Below are 25,121 nucleotides of genomic sequence, written 5' to 3'. Positions count from 1 at the left end.
TAATGGCATTTTGTGACAGATAATGAAAATATTTGCAGTACACACCCCATTTATTCTTCCATGTATGAGTATTGCTTTCTGTAAAGTTAGACAGCTGCAGCTGCAACAAATTTTTTTTTAAGGATTACAGCAAATGGAAGCGAAGTACACGGTCTAACCCTCTGCTCTGGGCAACTTCTCATCATAAAGCCGTCATATCATCTAACAAAGGAGAAACCAGACCATCTCCGACTGGAAAATCAGGTATAAACATGGCTAAGTTAGGATCAAAGTACAGTAATGCTTCTACAGTTGTGAGATATGTCTGTCTTTATGTATTATTTTGTAATATCTGCTTTATGAACAGGAACATCTCACTCTCATGTCCACAATGATTTCACAACACTCCCCAAACTCCCTACAAGAAGGACAACTGAAACAGTGGAACAGGACCAGATCACCACAAAGACTAAATACAGTATCAAAGAACTGATTGTGTGTGCTATAAAGTAGGAAAGTAGAATTTAATAGTTCACTTGTGATTAGTATACAGTACACCATGTTGACAGCTGCAATCTGTTGTAGTTACTCATCAAATCCAGGAAAGAAGCAATAAAAGACCTGGAGGAGCTCTGTGAACAGCTTCAAGAGAGGAACCTGCAGACGGCCAGAAGCATTATGGATACAGACAGAAGCTCATTTGCCAGAGCCAACAAACTGCTTATCCAGACAGCGCAAAAGATGGTGAGCTACGTTTTTAGTTCCCATTGTACACAAAGAGCACTGAACTCAAACATTTTGTTTGAATTGTGCAAGTATTAAATATGGTTAACCAGTAAAACATGATCTCTTATGTTCTTTCTAGAGATCAGCAGTAGCTTTGAAACAGTGGAATGACAGTCTTATTAAAAGTGACAAAGCAGAGCTGAGAGATATAAAGGAGGCATTACAGACACATATGAGTGGTTAGTTTATACTTCATCAGTTATGCTTTAACTGTTTAACTGCTCATCATTTAAAATGCAATATGTACTGTACACTACATAGCCAAAGGTATGTTTTAAGCTTTTTGTGTGTGTGTGTATGTTTTTTTTTTTTATGTATTGTTTTGGCTATTTCAGCTACACCACACTACAAAAAATTGGGGTTGGTAAGATTGTTTAATGTTTTTGAAAGAAGTCTCTTATGCCCACCGAGGCATTTGAACTGTTTTCTATTTGAATATATTTTAAAATGTAATTTATTTTTGTGGTGGCAAAGCTGAATTTTTAGCTGTCATTACTCCAGTCTTCAGTGTTACATGATTACATGATTTAATATGCTGATTTGGTGCTCAAGAAACACTGAAAAAGAAAGTTGAAAGCAGTTTATGCTTAATATTTTTGTGGAAGCCATGATTTATTTTTTTTAATAAATAGAACAGCATTTATATTAAGAATATTCTTTGGAAGTGTAATCTTTACTTTGTTGTCTTTACTTTCATTTTCGATCATTGTAATGCATCCTTGCTGAATAAAAGTATTTTATTATTATTTTTTATTATTTTACTGATCCCAACCTTTTGAACAGTAGAGTTCACATCCATTACAAGCAGGTGCATAAAATCAAGCATACAAAAGCATTTAATGTACAATGAGGCGCTCTTCTGTTCCAGCCTCTGTGCACACAGAGAGGTCCACGTGTTTGGGTATCCACATACTTTTGGCCATATAGTGTTGCTTCTGCGATGGTTGTTAATGGTAAAGCAAAAACAAACAACCCCAAACTGCATAACAAATTTCAGCTGACTTCATCTTATAAATGTAGGTTTGCAGAAGCAGTTGGATCTGCTGAAAGCGAAGGTGGTAGAGGCTCAGAAAGAGCTTCGCAGCCTGAAGACATACAAAGATATGGAGTTCCCAGTAAAGGCCTTGCAGAGCGCAGATATGGAAAGAAAGCTGGACAGACTGAAAGACATGCATCAGGTAAAATATGAGCAGGACTCACTGCAGGATGACCAAAAGCTGACATTTTGGCCAACTGAAAAAAAGTAATCAAAATTATATTCAGGAAAATCCTTTATTTAATGATTTAAAAACGCATGTGGTTCTAGCTCCCATAAGAACTCTTCAGTGTTTTATTAAGTTGTAACACATTTTCCCTTTTATAATTGTCAGAAAGAGCGAGAAGATTTGAACCTGTTGTTTAAGAAAGAAATGGTCAATTTGGAGAGACGCCAACACCAAAGAGAACAGGAAGTGCTGTCTGCTGTAGTTGAGGTAAAGAAGCTCTTCTGTGTCAGTTTTTAGATTTATTTATGGAGGTAAATGGAGGTAATTTGTGACTTTAGAAGCTTTATAAAAAAAGATGCATGTGGTTTGGTTTTCAGAAACATGCTTCCCACATCCCTCCCATTGTCAAACTGACGGCCTCACAGAATGACACAATAAGAGAAGAGATTCATCAGCGGAGAAAGGTAATTCAAGTATGTTCATATAGAAATTTATTTACATTGTTAATTTACCATATTTTTTTAAGGTGGTAATGGAGATGGAGAGAAAGAATGAAGAGCTAAGGAAGAGTATTCAGGAACTGCAACTGTCAAGACCAAAAAACATCAGGAGAGAGATCTTTCCAGATGTTTTCATGAAATCAGACAAGTAAGTAGATGAGGACATTGAGTTATTGAGGCAAAAATCTTCTTTATCACAAACAGCTCTTATGTCCTCAATTAACACAAGAACATTGCCAAGCTCTTCAACTGAAGCATTCCCAAGTTATACAATAATTGCAGTTGCAGAGAAACATTCTCACAAAATTGGGCACTTGAAAGGAAGTTCAACAAACCCCTCGAAATGTCTAACAGTGTTAGTATGACCCGACCCCTCCCATAAACAGATATAGAACAGCAACACTTAGAGAACTTCACTTTCAAGAACCTTCTCAAGCATACTGACAGCACACAGCCCGTGATAGTTTAACATCCACTATGGGTAAGAAGCTAATATCATGCATTGAGAAACAATTTAAAGTTCACCCCAAAATAAAAATTCTGGCATAATTTAGTCATCATAATTTTTTTCCTATGCAGAATGCAAAAGAAGAAATTCTAAAGGATGTTGCAACTGTTTTTGTCCATATAATGAAAGACAATGGGGTCCAAAACCCAATTTGAAGAAATTTGAAGAAAATCATGGTGTGTTTCCTAAAAGCATCATTAGCCAATTATGCTTGCAAGTTTCATCAATTTAGTGTTTCCCAAAACCATAGTTCAAACTGACATTCATGAATAACACCCAAAACTTGTGTAGTTGGAAATACAGCTTTTGACCTGTGGTTAGAAGCATTGTTTCTTCTTAGTATGACATGTGGACGTATACATGCACAAGAGCAAAATAAGCATCCTAACGTGCAGTGCATTTTATATCATTAATGCCATATGAATATATAAGTTTTAATCTATATATTTTAGCATGTCAACAATCAACAGCAATTTTTAAGAGTGCGCATGAAAGGGAACCGCGTGGGAAAGAGTATGATGCAAGAGGGAACCCATAATGAAGCAAACATCAAATAAAGCAAGATCACATGGTACAAAAAATAGTAGTCATCAGGTGCCTTGTTCGTTAGAGTAGCATCTCGTAGATCTCGAATTGATGAATTAGCAGAAGTTATTACTCCACCACCTGCGTGTGACGTCATTAATGACAGTCCTACGTTGTTGAACCAACATGGTTCAAACAGTGGATGTGCGACTGTTACCGTGATTTTTTTTTCTCCAACGATGCACATTACTATGCTAGTTAATCAGCAAGTTACATCATTGTACAGGAAACACACCCCAGGTTTAGAATGACATGAGAGTGAGTAAAAGATGACTGAATTTTCATTTTTGGGTGAAAGATAATGCAGACTTGTATGATGAGTAACACGTTCACCCAATGAGCTTTTTTGGAGATTGGAGTGGAGCACTGCAATCGGGGAAAAAGTACCCTATCGACTTTCAAACAAAAGCTGGGTTTGGAAAAAGTATTGGGCTGTTGGAGATGGTGTTAGATTACACAGTTTTGGAAAAGACTCCAAAGGCCATCTTAAAGATAAACGAAGAACAAGAGAATGCTGTGCATTCATGGAATCCCTGGCGCCCATTAAAGGTTAATGAAGGTTTCACATTTCCCAACAGTCTGTTCCAAAACAGCATGTCATTTTCCTCTCCATGACAATCGGTCATATCTCCAGAACAATCTGACACTTTATTCCAAGGTCCTGCGAGTGCAAGCACAACCTCTTGCCACCCATGGGAGCTGTTATATCACAGATAAGATTTATTCATATGAACTTTCATTCCTTAAGTGTTTTGGCCTAGGGGACAAAGGACGTGGAAAACAAGCAAAAAAATTCACTGTGTTCACATACTGTATCATGTCACACTGAGCACCAAATTATAAAGGTTTTCATTAAATGGAGATAATGATAAACAGATCTGGGATTTCCTGCTCCGCTCGTGACAGAGACATGGCTTTAGTATCCGCAGATGTACTGAGCCCCAGCAAAGAAACTTCTCATGTTTCCTGTCTTAAACAAACTGTCTCAGGCTGTGGTGACCATGCTTAAAGGCAAATGTCCCATAAGCAGTCCTCCTGATTTACATGATCTTTGCACCCAAAAATTAAGATTCTGTCATCATTTGTCATTACAGACTTGTATGAATTTCTTCTGTGGAACACTATAAAGTTTTTTTTTTTGTCCATACAATGAAAGTAACTGTGATGTAATGTAGTTTTGGACCCAACTGACTTTCATTGTATGGGCAAAAACAGTTTAATAAACATTTTTCTGAATATCATCTTTTGGTTTGCAGCAACATAAGGGTGAGTATATGATTACTGTCTGATTACTCTGTTACTGTTTGTCTATATTTTAGGTGTACTCCAGATATGGATGTCCATCTCAATATACCCCAAGTGGATTTACTCCCCATGTAGCCTTGTCCTGAAGGCATTACCTTTTTGAGTCTTCCCTTGAGCTGCTATATATTACAGATGAAAATCAATGAAGCCACTTCATTAAATAATCTTACTCAGTCAAACAGTAGTACAGATAATTTTTATTTATTTGTCTTTGCATTCAGTTTGTTTTATGGGCTGTATCCTCTTTATTTTTCTAAAACCACAATATATTGCACTCTAGTGCAAGTACCATAATTTACTGATGTGGCTTTAGACATGCAACTGCATACTGCTTGTATTTTAGTGTTGCACAAACTATGTTAAATGACCATTTTTATTTACAGAATACCTCTTTATAAGTCAGACTTTTTAAATACCTATAATAGTCTAATTGTAGGTATACTAACATTCAGAATCCTTGCTGTATATATATACAGTATATATGTGTGTGTGTGTGTGTGTGTATACAGTATATACCCTAGATCAGGGTTCCTCAATAGGCGCCCGCGGGCTACATCCGGCCCGTGAGTGAAAAACGTTTGGCCCGCGCTAATTTCAAATAATGTGGCATGAATATTCAAACGCAGCATCAGAAAGCTACATTAACTTACATCGTGTCTACACCGGACGCGAGCGGCGCGGTGCGACGCAATAAAATACAATAGAACTCGTTATAATCAGTGATGCTGTCTTGGATGCAGCACAACACGACAAATCCCCGAGAGTAAACTGCTGACTCCTTCTATCTATAACCTACTGACCAGGGCTGCGTTTCTCGATAACGACTGATCTTAGCGCTTAAGAGCGTTTTCTACGAGTCATTTTATGATCGTTCGTTATTGTTTCACGTGCGTTTCCCAAAAATGCACTTAACACAATCGCACGTAGCTGTGCTTTAAGTGCTACTTAGGGGTCGCTATCCGTTTGTCAAGTGCTGAAATGTCACCTTATAGAATGGCTCGTAATTGTAGTATACGCTCGTTTATTGAAATGTTAACCTAATGCTGCGTTCCAGACAACTCGGATATAATAACTATAATACAATATTATATTATATTATATTTTACATAATATATATATATATATATTATAGTATATCATGTCTATACAGAGACGTTATTTCCGGGTCCAATACATTGCTGGTTTTCGTGCAAGTCAGCAAGTCATTGACAATGCATTATTCAATTCATTTAAAAACAACAACAACAACAAAAACGAGTAATAAAGTGTACAATAAAGTACAATCATATCCTTCTATTATAATCACATTGCACTTTAATAAAGTTATAGGTGTAATCTGCCGATTGTCCTGCAGGTTACCGCATAAATCTGTCACTTAGGGCTTTACGATTACTCCAGAGCACTCATAGATCTACGATGATTTTCAAGTGCTACTTAAGTTACGATGCTTTTGGGAAACAGACCGTAATATTAAGATCAGTCGTACGATCGTTTTTACGAACTTCTTAGGCTTGCGAAGCTTTTGGGAATCTCAGCCCTGGGGCGTAGGTATAGGCTTAGAGCTCGGCCACAATTCTGCGCGCGAAAGATCTTATTTTGAGCGCACAACAGAGCATTTTGCACGCGCGCGATATATAGGCCTATATAAATGTTGTGACTGACGCCGGCGATTATCTGCACCTGTTTCTAATTTAAGTAACGAATTAACAAGTAATAAACAAAACAAAATAAACATTACATTTCTGAATAAAATTGTATAAACTTTAGTTATATCTAATTTCGCATTTTGAATTAATGTAGGCCTGTTACATTCTTCTGATTATTAGGCCTATTAATATTAAGTTACTTATTGCCCCGCAATATTTTCATAGCCCATCACCGCATAACTGACGCGCTGCGAGGATAATAGGCTAGCTTACTCCTCATTGAAAATGTTTTTAAAAAGGTCTTTCAAAACAGGTTTATTATACAATGAATTATAGGCCTATAATTAAAATTATCAACACTGCAATCATCAATAAAAAGCTTTATTTCAAGCACCGACTTTTTTCAAAAGAAAAAAACAACCTGTTTAACACGAAAACGTTTCTTCTCTCTTTAATATTAGTATTTGTATTTACTTATTTTTTTCCCGCTAGCCTATGTTCGGGCCACAAGAGAAATATTAAGGGAGTAAATGAAAACATTGAGATATACCGTTATCAGCATATGAAGGAGATTCGTCTCTCGTCGTTAATGCAGCGTCAGATGCCGAAAGCACCATCATTCACTTTCTAGTGAATCGAATATTTACCCCCCCCCCCCCCCAAAAAAAATCTAAGCATAAAAATATTAATACAAATTAATGACAATAATTGAATCTGCAATTAGGGAAAGTGGACAGAAGAGATCCAGTCTGGGAATGAGCAGGAACAGTTGATTTGCATGGCAGATATGGAGATCCAGATTTTTTGTTTGTTCATTTGTTTTTAATATTCAACAGGCAAAGTTCTTCTGTATCTAAATGCAAAAATTTTCATAATTGTTTGAATAAAACAGACTACTGGGGAAAAAATCTGAATATTCATCTTGTGACCATCTTGTGATTATTTTAACAAAAGCAACAATAATATAATAATAACAATTTATATATATACATATATATAGGTCAGTAGCCCTTGGCTTGGTATTGTTGGCAGAATTCGGCCCTCGGCGAAAACTAATCGAGGAACCCTGCCCTAGATTATAAAATTATTCACAGTATACTGTTTTCAAAGCAGAAGAACATAATGTTGAAGTTTGGTTCCAGTCAGCAAGCAAATGTTATTGCAGTTAATGACACTTTAAAGTGTCAATCTTCAAAGTATGTAAGTGCTTCATTTTATAACTATGACTCCATTTATCTTGCAAATGGAGCATTTCTAAGCCAACTGCTTTTTTAAACCTTGAAACGGTAGTTTTGTGACATTGATGTAATTGTCCAAAGTGTGGGAACAAGGCTTGCTCTGTAAACATTTATGGATTTCAGCACCCCAGTGTACGGGCGACTGGTTTGATTACTTTTGCTGTTTCAGTTGGAAAAGATTCAGCTGAGCCTCAGAGAATTAAAAATTCCTGGTAAAAACAACAACAACTGCGAGATCTAAGCAGGGGATAAACCTTTTTTTCCTCTATTTCACGGGATTCAGAGTCCTTTTTTTCCATGTGTGTCCAGTGCTGGAATGCTTTCCAATAAATAACACTTATTTTAGAAACAAAAATTCTAAATAGATGCTATAAAATTGCAACATTCATTATCCGATTGCATAAGCACACACAGCTGTGGATGTTTGTCTCTAAAGAAAAATAAATGCAATGTGTGAGGTTTCACTTTGCATGACTTCACAGAGGTGATGCGTTTTACATCAAAGCAACAGGACTAATGAGAACCTTCTGATAGCATGATATCTCAGCTCAGCTTTAAGCAGGAAATGACAGAACATCGACGTCATGGAGATGGAGTAGGACGGTGCTAAAAAGACTTTATAACATTTCGTGGCCCTGGATGATGTTGAAAGACGCTCAGCGAGGACCCACGAGACTTACAGTTGAGGGCCCGTTTGTTGCGCTGTGTTTATGGATCATGTGAGTAATATAAACAGAAGGCACGTTTCTCCGCGCGCTCTGAGCTCGAGCTGAGTTGGCAACAGGACCCCACCTGTGTTTAATCACAAAGACACGATACTGTACATGCAACTTCACACCGATCCAGCTCTGAGGGCTGACGCTCAAAGTCTACAAGTGGAAGCATGAACTGAGAAGTCGCGCTTTGGACTCCTAAAACTTGCTTGCCATGAGATAAAGGTGAGTGAAAGGTCATAGATGTGAACTCGCCGAGGTTTTTCCGAGCGCGCGGTGCGGGTGAGATGAGACTGTGACAGACAGCGCGAGAGATTGAGAGAAATGCTTCATTACGCTCTTAAATTTTTAAAAGCGTTGTGGAACCCGCGGGGCTGTTGCCATGACTGCAGCGGTGTAGGTTTCCCTGCAGCCGGTGCGTCAAACTCCACTGCGCGCAAACTGATTGATTCGTTACCAGTAGCTTTAAACTTCATTCTGCCTCTCAATGCACCGGTATGCTTTTAAACATTAATTTACGGACATGATTGTGAGTACGCTTCACTTTCTAAAGATGTTTTTGCTGGACTATGTCTGATTTGTTAAGCTGTTGTGTTTATTAATGCATGAAATAGCCTATGCTAAAATGTATAAATATGCAGAGGACTCCGGGGCTAGTTGTCACAAGGATCTTGGCAACTATATAATGTTTAGAGTCAGAAGTCCAAACAGACAAATGCTTGATTTTAGCTTTGTTCACCTAATTAGAATACGAAAACTAAACTTAAAAGCTAAACTTAAATGTTGTTCTTAGAATGGGGCAAGTTGTCACAATTTTTATTTATGTCATACATGCATACAGTTGACAACGTTTAGTTTGATATTTTTTAAATGTATTTTACAAATATTTTTTTCAAGATTATATAAAATGTTATAGCTTTTATTAAAATGTAATAACTATTTTACCAAGTATTTTAAGTAACATTTAAGTTGCATTTTAAGATATGAATATTTGGTGTATTTTTTTAAGTCAGTGTATAGGCATACTAAAGTTGACTTTAAAAAAGAAATCAGTTGTTCACTGGAATAAAAAGTGTCACAACTAGCCCCGATCTCTTAAATGCTACCAGTTAAAAGTTTGCTCACACTTGATTTTATTTTTCTAATAATTTCAATGTCCAATGCTTAAAATTATTGTAGACACATATAAGTTGTGCATAAGTACTTTACAAAATTTGTAACGAAATGAACATTTTATTTAATTTTTTTATTTATTTTAACTGGATGAGATCAGATAATAAAGGAGAAACAGTCAACAAGTGACTCTTTAAAAATATATTTTTTTCTTTTTTTTGGCATATGATTTATATGCAGTGAATCTGCTTGTTTTCCTATCATAATAAAGTCACTTTTGTTCAGGCATACCTATGTTTATAAGATGACACTCAACACACAGAAAGAGGGAAAGGAACCACTGAGGAGAAGAGCAAGTACTCCCATCCCCTCCTCTCGTCAAGTGGGCAAGGGAGAAAGAGGCCCCTCCGCTGACCCGTATCACCCTCCACTCGCCCAGTCAGCCTCGTACCACCCTGGAGACAAGAGCATCCACTCACGGGCCAACTGGTCTTCAGACTCCGAGTCGGACAGCTCTGAAGCTGAGTGTCTTTATCGCGTGGTTTTGTTGGGGGATCACGGCGTGGGGAAGTCAAGCCTTGCCAACATTTTTGCTGGAATACAAGAGAAGGATGCCCACAAACACATTGGAGGTATAAAATCCAAAGTATATTATGGCTTTTGTGAATATTTGTTCATGTCTACATATCAGGTCAGTTTAGTTGATTCAGTTGATTAATTCTGTTCGGTTCAATCAGCTCAATGTTATTGTTTAACACTAAATATAGCATTGACACACAACTGTAAAAGCACACAGCATTGCAGGGCTTAAAATAACCGTGACTAAACTATTAGGTCTGCCTGATTGATTGCACTCTCAAATTGTCACGCGTCAAGATTGATCCTGAAACATTAATTGTATGGTGATATTGATTAATACATCAGTCAGAGCAAACAGTACATACAGAATATTGATTTGTGTACCAGCTGTTATCTAGAGCATTGTTGGCTGTTTTATTCCTTTAAGCACAAATTTGAAGTGTTTTACGGTGGTTTAAACATTATATTTTTATACCATAAATGTAGAATCATTTCACTTTTATTTTGCTGGAATATGTTCATTACTTATTACCGGACAGCACATGACTGATTTAAAGTCAGCACCGTTGTGTGGTCTGTCCCATTTGTCCAGTCCTGTCCATCTTTTGGTGTCCCAAGGGTGTGAGACAATCCATTTTGACTGACAAAAAAACTGGTCCATCAAAGACCTATGTATAAACCTAACAGTTTAAATTGGCTTAAATATTCAGCACACAAATGTATGTGTCTCCCTAATGCATTGAACTCTGCAAAAATGCCTTTATTAAAGCAGTAAACGAGCATCTGTGAGTGGCAATCTGTTGACCTACATGTTGTTTTTTTGTCTAACGGCATATGACCTTATGTCTCGTGGCTGTGTTGGCTTTGACCTGAGCAGAACATCATCCTGTAAATAATCATGTCATTGACAGGCCGATATGTGTATATTGATTTTTGTATCAGTGGAGATGTATTAGTAGGCTACACTTCTGCATGACCCTAAATAAAAGCAGATTTTCAGGATTATTATTAGGATTCTTCTTCTTCTCTGTAGGGCATGTCTGGATTATATTTTAGATTTGGTCTTAACATTTAGATGTTAGCTGACGTGAAATTTAAGACATTGAAGTTGATTAAGAGCACTGTTATTCTTTTATCGTGAATTCACATGTGTCATGGCCAAGTTTGTCCTTAAGTGCTATATATATATATATATATATAATTGTTATTATGATTACAATTATTATATTATTGTTGCTTTTGTTAAAATAATCACAAGATGGTCACAAGATTAATTTTTATACCATAAATGTAGAATCATTTCACTTTTATTTTGCTGGAATATGTTCATTACTTATTACTTATATATATTTTAGATTTGGTCTTAACATTTAGATGTTAGCTGAAGTGAAATTTAAGACATTGAAGTTGATTAAGAACACTGTTATTCTTTTATCGTGAATTCATATGTTTCATGGCCAAGTTTGTCCTTAAGTGCTATACATCTTGTAGAGGTCTCGAAAAATGACATTGAATAAATTTAAAGTGGAAAAATGAGACTAGGTCAGGAACAACCTGGAGCAAAGTGTGTTTTATCTTCTTGTCAGACTAGCTGTGCGATCAGTTTATCAGACACGGCTCAGTGATTTTTCCACTATTCCACTTCACATGCATTTTTCACGCTTGTGATTATAACAAAGCACTGTTCAAATGTATCACAGATTAAAGGCAGCAAAAACTTGTTTTTTAACAGTTGGAACATTTCATGATAAAGCAGGGGAAATACTTTAAAATCTAGTTACATACTTTAATAATATAATTTCCTTATACATTGTGTACACCTTTCATCTATAATTTCCAAGAAATATTTTCAAATGTATTTCAAGGTAAAAAAGTATGTTTTTACAAAAATCATGAAAGTTTATGGGAAGTCACATCAGGGGTACCCTATGATATTTGTTTTGTTTTTTCCTGCATGTTGATTGGATCACATGTCTTTGATGTTTGGACAAAAGTTTTAAATATATTTATATGCAGTGAAATGCTTTTATAAACTTTTATATAAAAAATACTCTATTAAATAGTAGATTGTGCCAAATTACTTGAGGTTTTCTTTTTAAGAATATTATCCTTATAACAAGTCTATTTCTTTATTATGAAATCAGGACCGCTACATATTTTTGACTTTATGTTCACCAAAAAATAAATAAAATTAAAGACATGCTCATCATAGAAGAGATGAAACTGAATTAATGTAATTTTGAGTTTGATGGGTTTTTTGTTTGTGTTTTATTTTTAATTAATAGATAGGAGAACAAATTAATTCAGTGTGATTGACCTAATTGTTTGTAGTGTATCTTCAGTTGGCAATTCTGTATTGGATGTCAGATTGATGTCACTGATGTTTTGGAAGTTACTTTATGTGCCAATTCAACTGAAAATACTGTGCATGTTTTTATAGAGGATACATATGAGAGAACCCTTATGGTTGATGAGGAGGAGACGACCCTAGTTGTGATGGACACATGGGAAACAGAAAAACAGGTATGCAAACATCATACATCAATATGTCTCAGCATATTAGCCTCAGTAACCTATGAATTACCGAATGTAAATAAAGGAAAATCTGAAGTCATGTGTTCTTCAGGGGGTTGCATGTGTCTGCCAGCCGTGAGTCTGTGGTTTGCAGACACAAGTCTCACCTACAGGGCCACAATGCCCTTTGTGCAGTGCTGTGGAAAAAACGTGGCCACTTGCTGCCAGTCACTAAACTCCATTGAGCGATGCCCTGCAGTGAGCAAGCAACATACAGCTGGCCCCTGCTGCTGACCACACAGCCAAGTACACTGATAGCTCTGGGGCCTAATTACACCGCTATCGATGACTCTCCTCTGTGAGGTCTGTCTGGCAGCTAGGCTTTTCTGGTCATAAGAATTGTTTACAGAGATAAATAATTCTGTACTTCCAGATTACAGGAAAACATGTTACAATACACAGCATTTTCTTGACACACAGCATTCAGCTGTTTGTCGTTCATCTTTCAGTACATGCACAAATGTTTAAAGGGATAGTTGATCCTAAAATGAAAACTCTGTCATTATTTAGTCACCCTCATGTCATCCCAAACCCCTTTGACTGTCTGTCTTCTGTAAAATGTTTGAAGAACATCCTGGCCATTTTTTCCCAATATAATGAATGAGGACTGGAATTGTGAAACTCCAAAATGACAACATAAAGCAACATAAAAGTATAATAAGCGTGCTCTAGTTAAAATTATAAGTCCATAAAATGAGGACCGTTTGAAAGATTTTGTTTTTGAAAGAATCTCCTATGCTCACCAAGGCTGCATTTATTTGATTAAAAATACAGTAAAAACAGTAATATTGTGAAATATTATTACAATTTAAAATAATAGTTTTCTTCAAATAATTGTAATATATTTTAAAATGTAGTTTATTCCTGTGAAAAAAGCTGAATTTTTTTTAGCATCATCAGTACTCAGTCTTTAGTGTCACATGATCCTTCAGAAATCATTCTAATATGCTGATTTGGTGCTAAAGAAAAGTATTATTATCATAGGAGGTTCTTATATTATCATTGAAAAAGTTTTTTTTTTTGGAAACATATATCACCTTTTTGTAACAAATGTCTTTACTATCACTTTTGTTCAATTACAGTGGGGCAAAAAAGTATTTAGTCAGCCACCAATTGTGCAAGTTCTCCCACTTAAAAAGATGAGAGAGGCCTGTAATTTTCATCATAGGTATACCTCAACTATGAGAGACAAAATGAGGCCTCTCTCATCTTTTTAAGTGGGAGAACTTGCACAATTGGTGGCTGACTAAATACTTTTTTCCCCACTGTAAATGCATCCTTACTGAACAAAAGTATTAATTTCTTTCCAAAAATAAAATAGTACTGACCCCAAACCTTTAAACAGTAGTGTAGCCTCAAAATACTTAAAATATGGCATATGATTGGTATGGACCATTTTCATTGTTTTTGAAGCTTGAAAGCCTTGTTGTCATTGTTTTGAAAAAAAAGAAATTTCATAATATAATAAAACACATTAATAATCAATTTGTCACTTATTTGTGTTCCATTAAAGAAAGAAAGTTACGTTTTTTTTTTAACCACATGAGGTTGAGTAAACAATGACCGAACTTGTTGTGACGTATTCCTTTAAAGTGTTTAACCATTTTTTTGATCCCCTAGGAGGAAGATGAGAAGTGGGTGCAGGATTACTGCATGCAGGTGGGCAATGCTTACATCATTGTTTACTCCATCACCGACCGCAGCAGCTTTGAGAGCGCATCAGAGTTACGAATCCAGTTGCGTCGCATCCGGCAGGCTGAAAATATTCCCATCATCCTTGTGGGCAACAAAAGTGACTTAGTGCGCTCTCGAGAAGTGGCAGTGGAAGGTGAGAAGAGTTTTGATTTGTATCATTCACACAGACACATAATAGTGGGATGTTATACACTACCATTAAAAAGTTTGGTTTACTATAAGGAAGGATATTAATGAAAGAAGAAAAAAAGAATACTTTTATATACCAATTAAATAGATCAAAAGTGACAGTAAAGACATTTATAATAATAAAACTTTCTATTCATCAAAGAATCCTGAATAAAATGTATCACTGTTTCCACAAAAATAGTAAGCAGCACAACGGTTTTCACATTGATAATAATAAGAAAAGTTTCTTGAGCATCAAATCAGCATATTAGAATTATTTCTGAAGGGTCATAACACTCTAAAGGCTGTTATATGTGGAAAATTCAGCTTTGCCATCACAGGAATGAATTGAGACTTCTTTCAAGAGTATTTCAAAATCTTACCCCAAACTTTTGAATGGTCGGGTATATCACAGTCTAACTCATGAATGCACAATTGTCTGACATGGTGCAGATGCATAAGCCTTCAAAGCCTTGTGATGGGTTTGGTTTTACACAATCCTGGTCTTCTGTGGCAGAGGGTCGGGCTTGTGCGGTGGTATTTGACTGCAAGTTCATAGAAACCTCCGCCTCCCTCCACCACAACGTTCACGAGCTCTTTGAGGGCATTGTGAGGCAGATCCGACTGCGGCGAGACAGTAAAGAGATCAATGAGCGCCGACGCTCCATCTACAAGCGAAAAGAGAGCATCACCAAGAAAGCCAGACGCGTCCTAGATCGACTTGTGGCCAAGAACAACAAGAAGATGGCCCTGAAAGTGCGCTCCAAGTCCTGTCATGACCTCGCAGTGCTGTGAACCCACAGATCACTCTCAGTCCTTGAACTCTGGGTTCTCTCCTTTGTTTTCTGTTTGTAAGGCAAAAGAAGATTTGTCTTTCTGATAAGACTTCTTTTAGAAGAAGAATTGAAATTCAATTCACATTTTTGTTTGTTTGTGTTGTTTATTTATTCATTTACGTCAGAATCTAGCATTAACAACCTTTTTACTGATTCCCCTGAAGATCTTGAGGTTTTGCTCCTTGTTCTATGTCCTATAGATCCGTTTTTTGATAGTTATTTGAATTAAACCAAAGGTTTATTACTGTATATCACCAATTAAGTGGACTTTGTTTTTTTTAATGAACATTTCATCAATGTTTGCCTTATCAGACTGAATAGACAATAGTTCGAATTAATTAACAAGCAATATTTGTTATTCATTGTTGTTTATATATTTTTCCTTTAATTATAATTTCACCTTGTTGTTTTTTCTAACAAAGGAAGTATTTTGTATACAATGAAAGACATTTTCTGTATGAGAAAAGAACAGCCTATTGGAAAAGTCAAAGGATAAGCTGAGCTGAGACCAATATTATTTTTTTCTTACAAGTTTATTCTGTTAAAGCGAAAAAAATGTTATGTCAGTCATCATTTAAAAAGGGCATGTGAATATCCTTTATACGCCCGTTCCAGTTTATTTGAAAGAGATAGTTGGTCAGTAAACATAAAGGTGTCAGCTATTTTTGCAGGAATAATAACAAAATATAATGGTTTATAGGCTATTTCTCTCGATATGTTTTGTCTACTTTTTTGGCACTGGACATGGAGAAAATGTTTTTATACAACTTAATGTTGTTGGTTTGTAAATATTTATTTCCATAATTTGTATAATAATAAATGGCTTTGAAATATGTAAATACAATTATGCTAACTTTCCTAACTTTCAGTGTTTTTTTTATTAAATCCTAATCTGTTTTGAATTTCTGCTTTTTTCAATACCACCCAGTCTGTCTTTCAGGAGAACTTGAGAGTTTGCATATTTCGTTGTCGCAAGTCTACCATTGACTCTTTTTAAGGATTTTGATTGTTTAAAATCGTTGTTTGCATATTGTTTTATCTGTAAGGTGCACTGCTGTTTATAATGGAAGTAGTTGCTCGTGTTCCATTGCCTCACCTTGAACCTGCTACAATTTTTTGTGAAAGAATTGTTCAGATATCCTGTCCTGAACAACCCCATTGTCTTTGTTCTCAGAAACAGTCGAGTGGCTCTGAGGGCTTTTCTGCAACAATATGGAAATAATCAGTGAAATCAAATCACTAAAATGATGTTTAGAAAGCACTACGATAAAATGCCACGGTCAGTTTAGTGCTCCACTCAAAGCTATTAAGCAGATTACTCTCTCAAATGCTTATTTTTAGAGGATGTTCGGTGGATGGATCATACATAAGGTCAAAAATATTCCAAACATAAAGGCAATGCAACAGAAAACAATTACGCCTCATTCATTGCATGACATTATTTGTAAGCTTTACATCTTAAACTGATACAAAAACAGTAGATATAGACAAGTGAATATTTGCAATCTGTGTTCTGCATTCCCCAAGGTCAGACCTCAAAATGACCAAGAATGCCACTGTAAAGACGTAAAGTTTGTGGATAGTGGCTTTCCCAGATGCCGATTAAGCCTCATGGATAAAGTTACACAGTCAGTTGAGGGTCAAGCAACAAAAAAAAGACTACATTTGATTTGTGTCCATCTTCCCAAAGATATTCCTCCAACTGTTGTGCAAAAATTACAATTGTTTTATATTTTGACATACTTAAGAAGAAGTTCTGTCATCATTCAATCATTCATTAATGTTGTTTGAAACCTGTATTACATTTTTGTGGAACAGAAAAGATTTTTTTTTTTAATCTGTCTGTTTTTTTTTTATTCTTACAATGAAAGTCAATTGGGCTCCAGTGTTGTTTTAGACTCCACTGACTTTAATTGAATCGCCAAAAACATTTTCCAAAATATCTTCTTTTGTGTTCCAAAGAAGAATAAAAGTCAGGTTTGGAACAACATGAAGAAAATGATGACGGAGTTTTCATTTTCATAAAAGGAATTTGCTGAAAATGTACTCAGCCTAAGGCCATCGAAGATGTAGATGAGTTTGATTCTTCATTGAAACAGATTTAGAGAAATGTATGAATATTTGATGCTTTTTTCAGAAATTTGAACTCTCATTCACTGCAGTGGATCCATTGGTGAGCAAGTGATGTAATGCTAAAATATGTTCTGATGAAGAAACAAGATTACCTTCATTTTGAATGGCCTCAATGTGACAACATTTTCAGGAAATTAAAATTTTTGGGTGGTGAACTATTCCTTTAACATTCAATGGATATGTATTGTTGCAACAGCTTCTCCCACGTCCATGTGCTTGAGTATTTATCCGCATAGGGAGGACATGTGTTGGGGCAACCACTGTCCAGCACCAGGATAAGAAGCAGAAGGCCAGAACTGCAATTAGGCCAGCCAGTGTGCTGCGCCTGGGTCAGCTCTTTCCACTGGCCCCCTTGTCACCATTGGAGTGGGGGAGGGGACGTGGCGTACTGGCTGGGAGCTCAGTGCATTGATTTGGTCAGAGTAATGGAAAGAATGCTCCACTCCACACTCAACCTTTCCCCCAGCTAATACAGCCTACACACATGTACATGCAGATCACACGCAAATAAACATCTTTTCTTGTCTTTCTGTGCATGTAATGGGATTTTTTTGCCCGTGTAGTCATGCACATAGTTAACATTCAAACAATGTTAAAACTAACCAACATTTGGTGCCGTCTTCAGTTCAGATGTGCCGTTCTCCAAACGGTTTTGAACTATGATTCATCTCCCAAGCTATTTTACAATGTAACAATTAACTTCTGCACATACCCAGAAGGTATTTTTGTGGTTGAAACACATGCAAAGCTGTTTCTTCCTTTCATAACAAGTGGAAGTTTTCTCCAAATACCAAAAATAACTGCATGAAGCATCTGACATGAAATTAAAGTAAGTAAAAAACGAACACAACAGGGAAAGAGAGAGGGAGAGCAGAATGGAAAAAGTGAATAAGGCCGAGGAGGTGGCAGTGCATACAGGAAGACGAATAGTCCTGCACTAGTTGCACTGACTGGTTCTTGTAACGTGTCAAGAATCTGGCGTCCTCCTGATGTGTGTCATGTTCATACTGTGGAAAGCCTCTGGAGAGATTTACACTTGGCTGCACTCATGCCTCACTGTGAGTGCAGGGATAGAGAGAGCTAATTACGGAAAGTTGGCAGCCAGCAGAACATCAAGCAAGCTGTGGTGAGAGTCAGTGTAAAGAATGAGATTAAACCAAGAAAAATGTGGGGTCATATTTTTTCATAATTTTTTTTACTCATCAAAAGATGAGTACTTAATTTGTTAATTTGTATTTTTCATCGTAAGCCTGTTTCTTAAGGTATATTTGTTTACTGTTCTGGTTCACTGTCTGACTAATTATGTGGTCTCTGAGGTATGGTGTAAAACCATAGTCAGCTGAGTGACACTGACTTCAAGGCCTGATAGAGGAAAAGAGCAGCAGTGTTGTAGATAGATAGATAGATAGCTAGACAGACAGACAGATAGATAGATAGATAGATAGATAGATAGATAGATAGATAGATAGATAGATAGATAGATAGATAGATAGATAGATAGATAGATAGATAGATAGATGTCAGCCACAATTCAGAAAAAAGCACACAAAATAGTGCAAAATAGACTCTCTCTCTCTCTCTCTCTCTCTCTCTCTCTCTCTCTCACACACACACACACACCTCTATGAACTGGTGTGACTGTAACACACCCAGAGTTTTGAGAATTTGCTAAATAAATTGAATAATTCAGCCATAGTGCAGAAAAAATGCATCCAGCAATGAAGATGTGAAACTCTAGTTTAAAACATTAAGAGGACCAGAAGACTCAAGAGGTTTTAAGAAACTAAGTTCTGATAAAACATTCCTGTTCATTTTTGTTACATTTTTAACTGAATTTTAATGTTCAAATTAGATTATGGGTAACATTATAGAAATACAATGCATTAATTTAATAAAAAAATACAAACATTATACGATTATGATCTTCGGTCTGTTTTGACCGCGAACAAAACGTGTAACTCATAAATTAACAATACCAGACGATTAAAAAAAAAAAAAAAAACGTTTTAGGGTGTGTTAATTGTTTGTGTCTTTGCAGTTCGCACTTCCGTTGTCTGTGCGTGTAACACGAGCTCCCTCTAGTGGACAGTCTCGCGCGTCTCCTCTTATGCAACAGAAACGAGTCATGCACGCGCAGTGGCTGTTTGTCGCCAGTCAGCTTGTCGTTTATAACCGCAACACGCGCATTGTGACTAGTATTAGTTTAAACCATCAAGTTCTGGCTTAATACAATTGTGTTTTTTAGGTTTGTGTGGATACGAATTAATCTACTGGGGTTGCAACGGTAGCAGAAGCGAACAGCAGATCCGGGTTTTGCCGCTCGTTTGCGGAGTTGGGATTGTAAAGCTTTGTAGGCCGCAGTGTCTGAGGTAAGACGGAAAGGCTAACGGCTAACGCTACTTACTGTTTGGATCTGTTTATAAGAGCAATTTGACCAATATCAATTTATTATGTGCCATACGTGGATCACATTGATGTTAATTGTTTTTAATTATTGTATGTACGTCATTTAAGGTGGGTTGTTTCAGCTTGTTTGCGAAGAGGAAGCGACTTTAGCCAGTTACGTTAGGTAACGTTAATGCGCTAACAAAGCAAGCTTCAAGATTCTCTGCTGATAATACGAAAGGTGTGGATATGTAACATCCAAACCTAGATATTATTTCGTTATATGTGCTAATGTTGTGTAAATTTGTCCAAAATGTGATAAGTAACAAGACGTTTCGCGACAGTGTGTGAAAAATAACGTTAGTTAGCCAGGAAGCTAACGTGCTTAAAAGTGCGCTTCATGACCCCGTCCAGTCACGCGTGTCCGAAATCAGAAATGTAGAGTCCGAGTTTAAAGTGCTATTTTGGGAAACAGTCCAGACAAATATGTGGTGTGATTTCAGAATAACATTTCTATGCTTAGGTTTAACATTAAACGCCACTTAATACACTGTTTTCCTCGCCTGCAGATCAACAACAACATGGCCGATGATTTGGACATTGAAGCAATGCTCGAGGCTCCATATAAAAAGGTGGGTGTTTATGTAAGTGAATAAACTCGCTCAGGAATCTGCTTTCATTTGAAACTGCTAACCAGTCGTGTTTTCTCTTAAGTCTTTATTGTCAGATCAATAACTTGAATGTTTCTGTCATAGTGGTTTCAATGAATAAATTGCCCATCTATCTCTTTTTGTAGACTTGCCTATATCTCACCTCTACTCCCATGAATTCCAGTGTGAACTGTCAAAAAAATGAAGGTAGTAATTGCCCAATATATTGATGTACTGTGGTACCCTTGGTTGAAATACATAGGCAAAATGATACATAGGTACCGCCAGAGTAAATGCAGTGGAAGCACATAAGAACTGGTATGAACTCCGTGGAGACAGTACTCATGTAATTGTATGCATGGTAGTCTTAGCTTCATATTTTTATCGAAAGGAAGTTTACTTTCAAAATGGCTAGAACTAGATTGCATGTTTTACAGTATAAATATATGGCAGGTGACCACTAAAATGTCATAATCATCAGTAGGGCTGGGCGGTATATTGAGTTTGTGCGATATATCAATATTTTCTTTGTAAGCGATACGATATACCGTTTATATCGATATACAGTAGTTTGATACGAGCGCATCTGAAAATATAGCGGAGGACACAGACTGAGCTGCTGCGGAGAAAGTGCATAATCCAATTTGTTCTAAACATGTGACAAGCTTTATATTAAGGCCTTTTAAAACTGGTAAGTCATAGTTTATATTTTCGCTTCGTATATTATTTTAAGCGGCTCGGCCCGTCAGATGCTTGGACAGAAAGGTTGCGTGTGCCGCTGACAGAGACACTAGGCTACTCGCGCTGTTTAATGTGTTTTGAGATGTGCTGTTTCCCTTAATGCATAACTTACATTTCACAGGTATATTCTCCATCTGTAAATGTTAGAAAGTCATGGAAATATTTCCATTTTGCTGTCAAGACTTCAGTGAACGAGTGCCGCCGCGTGCATGTGCGCCAAACAAACAGAGCTCAATTAAATATGAGTGCAATAATTCTGACTAAAATATCTAATAGACCTGCCACCCTGTACGCATTTTGACCTCAGAGTACGCTGATACGATTTGTCACTCTAAACTACGCAAAAAAAAACTGGTGGTGACTGTTCACGTTCAGTATTCAAAACAAGCAACAGAAAAAGATGAAGAGTTCAACCAATCAGAGCGTTTTTTTTTGGTTTTGCTTTTAAATTTCCGTGCGTTTTATTTCTCCCCAAGCTTGCTCTGTTTGTGTGGAAAATATCTAATAGACCTGCCACCCTGTACGCATTTTGACCTCAGAGTACGCTGATACGATTTGTCACTCTAAACTACGCAAAAAAAAACTGGTGGTGACTGTTCACGTTCAGTATTCAAAACAAGCAACAGAAAAAGATGAAGAGTTCAACCAATCAGAGCGTTTTTTTTGGTTTTGCTTTTAAATTTCCGTGCGTTTTATTTCTCCCCAAGCTTGCTCTGTTTGTGTGTCCGTGAGTCTGCGCGCTGAGATTAGGAAACGCCTGCATCTGGAAATGCAACACACGCCGAGCATCTTCCCTTGTAATGACTAAACCTTTTGTCCAACAACAAAAAACAACATTATAACATTCTTTTACTGCACAACATCAGACAAATATTTAAAATAATTTCCCTCTTGATCTGATGTGGCTTCTTATCACAGAATGACGCAGAAATAAATTCTACACTGGAATAACGGCGATTAGCAGTGGATTATAAATATAACGTTACTTAATTATTAAAATGCTCGAGGTGGGTTTAAGAACACAGTCAGTTTAAGAAACTACGACATTGTCCGCAGTACAGTGTTTATTATCTTAATGTTCTTTTTGAATGTCATCATTCAAAGCGTTTCAAAGTGTCTTTCATTCAGTTTAGGGCTGCACGATATATCGTTTCAGCATCGATATTGCGATGTGCGCATCCGCGATAATCACATCGCAGGATGTGCAATGTTTAGTATAGGCTACTGATCGTTATATTTATACTGATTGTTTTCTTAGCTCACACACAGAAACGGTGTCTACACCGGATGTGACAGCTGTACAGAGATACCCATTTTAAATACATTTAGTAGCAGAGCTACTGCACGTGATTTTCAGTGCTGGAAATCCATTTATCCGTTGTTGAAATCCGCGTCGTCGTGGAGAGCGCAGGTCACGGTTGCGTAGCAACGACAGATGCCACGAAAGCGCAAGCTCCTGAGCGCTTTGGAAAGAAGGAGAAAGTGTTTACCCACATGTTTTTAGGTACGACATGTGAACGGCCGCAAAGTCTGTCTACACTGGAGATAAAGCGACCATTGCCCATCATTTAAACTTTGTGTCAGCACGTCATAAAGAGAACACTGCCTCAGTTTACTGTCGGGGAGTTGTCGTACCGCGCCGCATCCAGTGTAGACGGCATTACTGATTATAATTGTATTTTGTCGCGTCATGCCGCGCTGCTCGCATCTTGTGTAGATACGGTGAGAGCCACGCAGATGCACGTAAACACTGAATTCCGTTCACTTCTGCTTCTATTTATGCCTGAAATACTGTGCTCTGCAAGTATCCTTGTAAACGCAGTTGCTTATGGCTTAGGTGAAGGGAAACAATTTAATGTTTTATCAGCAGTTTAATGTTCCTGAGGCTTTCTGTGTTATGAATGTTAATCAAACAACAAAACACAAAGAAAAATCACTTTTGTAGCTTTAACACAGATTTATTAAATTTAATTTATACATTGAAGACTATGCAGTGTTGTTTTACATTTGATTATTAATTTTCTGTACCTGAAAACTGTAAAGCCTGTGTTATACTTTCCGCATGAGCAATCTGGACGCATACACGGACAGCGCAGACGTGGACTACTTGTATTTATACTACTGAAAGCATACGCTGATGGTCTGCTCCGTGGACGTGTTCCATACATGTGCAGTAGATCGGCTTGAACAGTAAACAAACAATTGCACATCTGGCTGTCTTTATATTGTTTTATCGACGGATTGTACAGGTTTGTTGATTTACTATGCCGATTTACTCGCCTACAAAATCACCCCAATCATTGATTATTTTTCCAAATAAACTATTGAAGGCATGTGGTGATTTGTTTTTTCCAATATCGTGCAGCCCTAATTCAGTTACAGCTATAGCTGGCTGTTTTTGTCCATATTAGGGATTTCCTGTAGCGTCCTGACTGAGTTCTATTTCTCCTATAATGTATATGTGGATTTTCTGCCCGAGGGCGCCCCCAGGCGTCCAGTGTGAATGACTCCCACATTTCATGTGTTTGTAGCACTAAATAATGGCCAATCCATAAAAATAATACTACTTTTTTTAATAGCATTTAAAAATAGCAAAAAAGAACTAAACCAAAAACTGTGGAAAAAAATTAAAAAAACGGAGGCATTTGTTGAACTGTGGGCTAACTGTATTGTTGCATCGCTACTTTTTACTCTAAAATATCACAAACTGAGTGCAGACCCTGATTATTAACCTTTAAAAAAATATTTAACTTAAATTAAATCTTGCGCATATATATATTACATATATATATATTTAAATACAGATATATTTTTTTTAATACAAAAACGAAAATACAGAGATATATGCCGTATATTGCAAATTGGCCAAAAAATACAGAGATATGAATTTTTGCCCATATCGCCCAGCCCTAATCCTCAGTGCAGAAATTCTGGAGTTGACATACACAAGCAAATCCACAGAGTCTCCTTATTCTCTATTCATCACTTTGAAAACCTGAAATGAATATACTGTAAATGTCATCTGTTTTGGTGAAGAAGAAAAAAAAGAAAGTATTTATGCATGCTGCTGACATTTAAAAGTATTTATAAGTGGTTAATCTGCGCTTTTTCAAACTGGAAATGATGGGGCTCAGCATATAATATAATATTCACAATAAGATACATGCATCTTGTAAACAATCTAGCCTCTTAACAACAACAAAAGAACAACTCAACTTTAGATGGTCTGTGGGAGTCGCTATTACTAAGCCGTGTGAATCCCTGTTTGCTTCAGGGCGAGATGTGTGACTGAGGTGGCATCGAGCTCTTTCAATCAACGAAGACAAATGGGGTGAAGATCACTGGAATGGCATCCACCACTGGAGCTCGTTTAGTGGCTGGCTGCTAGCGTTGCCACTTTGGGTCTTAGGCTCAGATAGCCTTGGTACTGAACCTGTTGGGCTGCTTAATGAATGAATGAAGTGTCTAAAAATGCAATGCTATTTTACCTATCCAGCATAGCACTAGCACTTGAATTTTGGCCGTCCTACACAAGTAATACAAGCACTAGTAAGGAAGAACGACTTTGGCAGCCATCTGGATGGTTTCTAAAGGTCCCCCTTGTATTTGTCATCCTCCCACTCAAACACTGTAATGAACTCCTATTTAATGATCATATCATATTCTCTTTTGTTCCCATCCCTTCTTTATCCTTACGACTTGAAATGTTTCGCCGTCCTCCTCATGCTGTCTTCTATCGACCCTGCTTAGGATGACAACAAGTCCTTAAGTACCAATGGCCA

At 36.9% G+C, this 25,121-nt stretch overlaps 3 protein-coding genes across 6 annotated transcripts in view; all 3 read left to right on the top strand.

The window, feature by feature from the left end:
* The first annotated feature begins 22 nt into the window (after positions 1-22).
* LOC107552653 (uncharacterized protein C20orf96-like) lies at positions 23-5,112 on the top strand. The gene is made up of 10 exons (XM_016234625.1): positions 23-37; positions 123-243; positions 347-474; positions 565-723; positions 845-944; positions 1,786-1,943; positions 2,136-2,237; positions 2,348-2,434; positions 2,497-2,618; positions 4,883-5,112. Exons 1-10 carry the CDS (start codon positions 23-25, stop codon positions 4,941-4,943), a joined length of 1,053 nt encoding a protein of 350 aa, XP_016090111.1. The 3' UTR covers positions 4,944-5,112.
* Positions 5,113-8,300: 3,188 nt separating this feature from the next.
* On the top strand, positions 8,301-15,630 carry rem1 (RAS (RAD and GEM)-like GTP-binding 1). Of its 2 annotated transcripts, none has more exons than XM_016237641.1 (5): positions 8,301-8,690; positions 9,864-10,210; positions 12,598-12,680; positions 14,352-14,559; positions 15,112-15,629. In XM_016237641.1, the coding sequence occupies exons 2-5, from the start codon at positions 9,883-9,885 to the stop codon at positions 15,387-15,389; spliced, it is 897 nt and encodes a 298-aa protein (XP_016093127.1). In that variant the 5' UTR covers positions 8,301-8,690; positions 9,864-9,882; the 3' UTR covers positions 15,390-15,629. The 2 variants fall into 2 exon arrangements, with proteins under 2 accessions (XP_016093127.1, XP_016093189.1); XM_016237703.1 differs by lacking the exon at positions 8,301-8,690 and adding an exon at positions 8,726-8,994 and having other exon boundaries at positions 15,112-15,630.
* Positions 15,631-19,650: 4,020 nt separating this feature from the next.
* Positions 19,651-25,121, top strand: part of rbm39a (RNA binding motif protein 39a) — a 22,542-nt gene continuing 17,071 nt past the window's right edge. The window contains exons 1-3 of one of the 3 annotated variants that reach the window (XM_016294585.1): positions 19,653-19,932; positions 20,518-20,580; positions 20,745-20,805. In XM_016294585.1, coding sequence (XP_016150071.1) covers positions 20,800-20,805 — 6 coding nt within the window. In that variant the 5' untranslated portion in view covers positions 19,653-19,932; positions 20,518-20,580; positions 20,745-20,799. Of the gene's footprint in view, positions 19,933-20,517; positions 20,581-20,744; positions 20,806-25,121 lie in introns of all 3 variants that reach the window. The other 2 variants (XM_016294662.1, XM_016294508.1) reach the window with 2 other exon arrangements.

The sequence above is a fragment of the Sinocyclocheilus grahami genome, unplaced genomic scaffold (assembly GCF_001515645.1).
Source record: "Sinocyclocheilus grahami isolate Dianchi unplaced genomic scaffold, SAMN03320097.WGS_v1.1 scaffold2.1, whole genome shotgun sequence".
NCBI lineage: Eukaryota > Metazoa > Chordata > Actinopteri > Cypriniformes > Cyprinidae > Sinocyclocheilus > Sinocyclocheilus grahami.
The sequence above is the reverse complement of the archived record's forward strand: the minus strand, read 5'-3'. Positions and strand labels throughout refer to the sequence as shown.

Bases quoted from the DNA above. Each gene is read 5' to 3' on its own strand.
- LOC107552653 (XM_016234625.1), top strand. The intron at 244-346 runs GTATAAACATGG...CTTTATGAACAG, and splicing joins ATCTCCGACTGGAAAATCAG to GAACATCTCACTCTCATGTC. The intron at 1,944-2,135 runs GTAAAATATGAG...TATAATTGTCAG, and splicing joins GACTGAAAGACATGCATCAG to AAAGAGCGAGAAGATTTGAA.
- rem1 (XM_016237703.1), top strand. From the start codon at position 9,883: ATGACACTCAACACACAGAAAGAGGGAAAGGAACCACTGAGGAGAAGA. The intron at 10,211-12,597 runs GTATAAAATCCA...ATGTTTTTATAG, and splicing joins TGCCCACAAACACATTGGAG to AGGATACATATGAGAGAACC. The intron at 12,681-14,351 runs GTATGCAAACAT...TTGATCCCCTAG, and splicing joins CATGGGAAACAGAAAAACAG to GAGGAAGATGAGAAGTGGGT.